Source organism: Papilio polytes, unplaced genomic scaffold, assembly GCF_000836215.1.
Source record: "Papilio polytes unplaced genomic scaffold, Ppol_1.0 DF821289.1, whole genome shotgun sequence".
Classification (NCBI taxonomy): Eukaryota; Metazoa; Arthropoda; class Insecta; order Lepidoptera; family Papilionidae; genus Papilio; species Papilio polytes.
The window spans coordinates 2,498,475-2,502,435 of NW_013527915.1; the positions used below are offsets into that span (position 1 = coordinate 2,498,475).

Sequence of the window (3,961 nt, forward strand, 5' to 3'; positions counted from 1 at the left end):
GTTGTATTGATATTAGTTTATATGAGAATAAATAACAATCTTTATTTATTTAATCATTTTTGTGTGCTGGCTAAACCAAATTCCTATCAAGTTCCAACAACTCAACTTTCCATTCAATTTGTACTGTAACCTTACGATTGCGGTTCGAATATAACATTGGTATTTTTAATCAGAAAGGCCTGTAGAATTATATGCCTGCTAATACGATCATAAAACAGAAATCTGGAGAAAAAATAATAATTATTTTTCTATTTTATGTAACAATTATTGCACATATTCCGGAGAGATAGTAAGAGAATCATAAAAACATTCGACAAACAGAAGTGTTTTTATTTATTTGACCTCAAGATTGCCATTTTATTCTTAGTCTTTGATTACATACTTGACATAACATTACGTGTCGTACTGCTATACATGAATCAAATACTAATCATTATTAATTAATCGCATTATTAGGAAAGTAGTAAAAACCCCAGTCTAACTTCACTCTTTATCTATGTATAGTTCTGTATAATTAACATTTATTGACCTTTTAACTTATTTCCCGCAATAGTGGCACTTATTTGTCAAAAGATTTCACGTGTTGTAATCATTTTTTAAAAACACTAAAATTTCGCATTATTTTTAATTTTTCCTTCATTTTAATATAGCTGTCGAGACTTTGCCCGCGTGGAATTTAAAAATGCCTATGTTACCCATAACGTTGCTTTTTAATGGTAACAGAATTTTTAAAAAAGCCCATTAGTTTTAGAGTTGTTTCAAAACATAAAAAACCCAAAAACACAAATCTTACCTCTTCATACTACTAACATAGACTAACATAGACTAGTATTACATATTTGGATTGTGTAAACGGCATCAATTTATATTGATGCCATCCCTTAGGGCATGGATATCCTTTAAGATATAACTAGTTAACGGATATAAACAACCCACGCGGGTTTCAGAATCTCCGTTATGTCAAAGAGATAAACATAAAGTAGAAGTAACGTCTATATGATTAATTTATAGGTAAATGTGTCACGAACTTAGTAATTACATGTTTGACCTCATTTATTTTACCTTAAAACATAGTTCGTCATTTTTCCAATAGGTTCCTATGACTTACAAATATTTGCAGTTATTGTGTATTCTTGCTGCCAATTCGATTTATCAATGTTCACAACAGTTTTTAAGATGTAGCGTAACGGTGTTGGGAGATCGCCACGTCTGTGGATAGTATTGAATTTAGGTCGTATAGCGAGTAAGACTAAAGGACGGTAATGTTCGGAAAGGTTCCCCGAAGCGGATACTTGCGGGGCTTACCTGATTGTTCTGCGCTGCGCGTATTAGATGGTCTTGCTGCAATGTTTTTTAAGATAAAAGTATAATTTGTACTTGTATCCATTCCCTCCGCATGTTCATTCCTTCCAGGCTATTTTTATCTTGTCCTTATTAAAAAAAAGGGAAAGACTTCACGCTTTCAGTGCGGGCGTTTGGGTAGGGCGCGGTTGGGAAGCCGCCCAGGGTGCTACATAGAAAGGGGCGCCACAGATGTGAAAGGGCAGATTGCAATAAAAAAGATCTATGGATTTATACGACAGTTTGTTTTCGTCATACAGGTGGGAAAACTTCATCTATACTATTATAATAAAGTGTAAACACACTTCTTTCTTGTCTAAGATATCAGCAATAACAGCATATTTTTGAATAATTCTTTTTTTAATAAAAAGCGCTACACTGACGTCACGCTTTAGGCTATATCTTTTCACGTCATTAAACTTAAGAGGTAGTTATTTTGGATAAAAACCCTAATGTGGGAAAGAGACCATAAGTTGCTGCCAACATCAAGGAAGCAAGATTGCCAAGGTTTGTCATGTTATGTCATTTTGACATTTGCAATTGATAATTTGACATATGTAAACAATGTAATAAAATTTTAATAATTTACGCAGATGAAGTTGCATGGTAACAGCTAGTTCAGTTATAATTGTTTATGTATTTTATAGCGAAATCGAAGATTAGACTTGTGTAAATAAGGAAAAACCGAACACATTTTGATCTTACTTCTTACTAATATAAATGCGAAAGTTGCGATGGATTGTAGAGTAGAGTATGTAGTCTTACTTCTGAACTGATCTCGATGATGGCATAGATGTAGAGCATAATCTGAAAGAACACATCAGCTACATACTCTTGTTATTTATTTCCATGCGGATGGATCGCGAGCGAAAGCCAATGCGAAATATAAAATAATTAAACGAACCGATAAAAAAAATACCGATATAAGAGTTGGATACATTATTTATGAAAATATTCGGTACATGTTATGGTTTTAAATTGTTTTGCGCATTCAGACAATAGGTCCAATTTATCACCGTGGACATTATTTAAATAACTTATATTATGTTATGAAAAAATACCCATCCCCCTTACAAAAACTTCCGGAATTTCTTTTTATTATGATTGCGATATCTTGATTAGCGTCTAAAGTTGTTATACGGTCATCTGAATTAAAATAACGGCTAAGTACATTCGAAAGAGATAATCATTGAACCGATATCTTAGTTTTCCTTTAACCTATTTACTATTTATTTTTAAGTGGAACAACATTCTGATAAGTTTCTCTGAATACAGATAATGATAGAATTATTTATAATTATTAGACAAATCCTGTGGCTGCAGATAATTTATTTATCGGTAGGATTCAGATGTATGAATATCCTGAGTTCTGTAATAATAAATAATACATTTATAATGCTCGGTTAGTCGCCGGGTATCAGTTCGGTTTGTGCCGTACAGGCCGACGAACGTGTCATTAAGTACATCATATTGTTAAGGTTAATTATAAATGGATACGAACAATTAATTGCAAAATGTATTTACAACACGCGTTCATATTTTTGTGCGCGATTTATTTATGTAAAGCTGGTTACGGCTACGGAAGCTATGGATCTACTTTGTAAGTTATTTTATTCTTAACTAATCTTACTTCTTACCAATATTATAAATGGGAAAAGTTAGATGGATGTCTGTTAGAGTTTGCCGTCTAAATAGATGAATTAATCTCGATTGGATTGTTAAAATTTCAATAAGCTTATATTGAATTTGAGGTAAAAAAGTTGATTTTTAATAAAAAATATAATATAAACTTGAAGCTATCTAAAATTCTGTTTTTTAAGCTAATTCTAGTTCTTAGTTTTAATGGAAGTAATAAATATTGGTCGTATAGTTGGTAATATTTTGGATATTTAGAAATGATCAACTAAATACTTTAATTTAATTTACGCTACGACGGTCTACGAGGAAGGACCGTAGACCTCATCTTGTTTTTGACCTGAAACTCGAATTCTAAAAATAAAAATGAAACAGTTTCTTCTTAAATTATAATTATAGAATCTACTCTAATTTTGTTATGGGTGGTTCAGAAAACTACAGTTTTTTTTTTTCAAAATAAATCAACAATATTCTAGGAATAATTATCATCGCGCCTTGTGCTAATTGAAGTCAATTTAAAACTAAAGATTTTGACATTGACATTGGCTACAATAAAAATATTTGTTTATATAAATATATTATAATAATAAACATAAGCCGGTGAGAGGTCAAAAAACATACAATCTTATCTCATACGGTTGAGACAGTGAAATATTAAAAAAAATAGTTCGTTACTTACAACAAGACTTGAAGAATTTGCCTAAAGGTAATAATTGTACTAAAACTAGGTCTCATATCTTACTTTATCTATACCTTATAAAGACCCCTTTTACTTTTAACATTTAGATTTACATCAGGGTTGTAGCTAAAGTAGAATTTAAGATAGGGCATCAATGGTTCAGTGGGGCGTCGCGGAGGCAAGCGAAAGCGATCCCGTGGCGCCCCACACAATGCCTGCCCCGAGGCACAGAGTATGCGTAACGACAAAAAAAAGGCATCAATGGTTACAGGGAAGTAAACAATTATCATAATTGATTTATCGAAG

At 32.0% G+C, this 3,961-nt stretch overlaps 1 protein-coding gene across 1 annotated transcript in view; it reads left to right on the top strand.

The window, feature by feature from the left end:
- Positions 1 to 2,739: 2,739 nt before the first annotated feature.
- Positions 2,740 to 3,961, top strand: part of LOC106109091 (SCO-spondin-like) — a gene marked incomplete at its 3' end in the record, with an annotated part of 9,430 nt that continues 8,208 nt past the window's right edge. The window contains exon 1 of the mRNA XM_013290493.1: positions 2,740 to 2,941. Within this exon, the coding sequence (XP_013145947.1) occupies positions 2,856 to 2,941 (86 nt within the window). The remainder of the gene's footprint in view (positions 2,942 to 3,961) is intronic.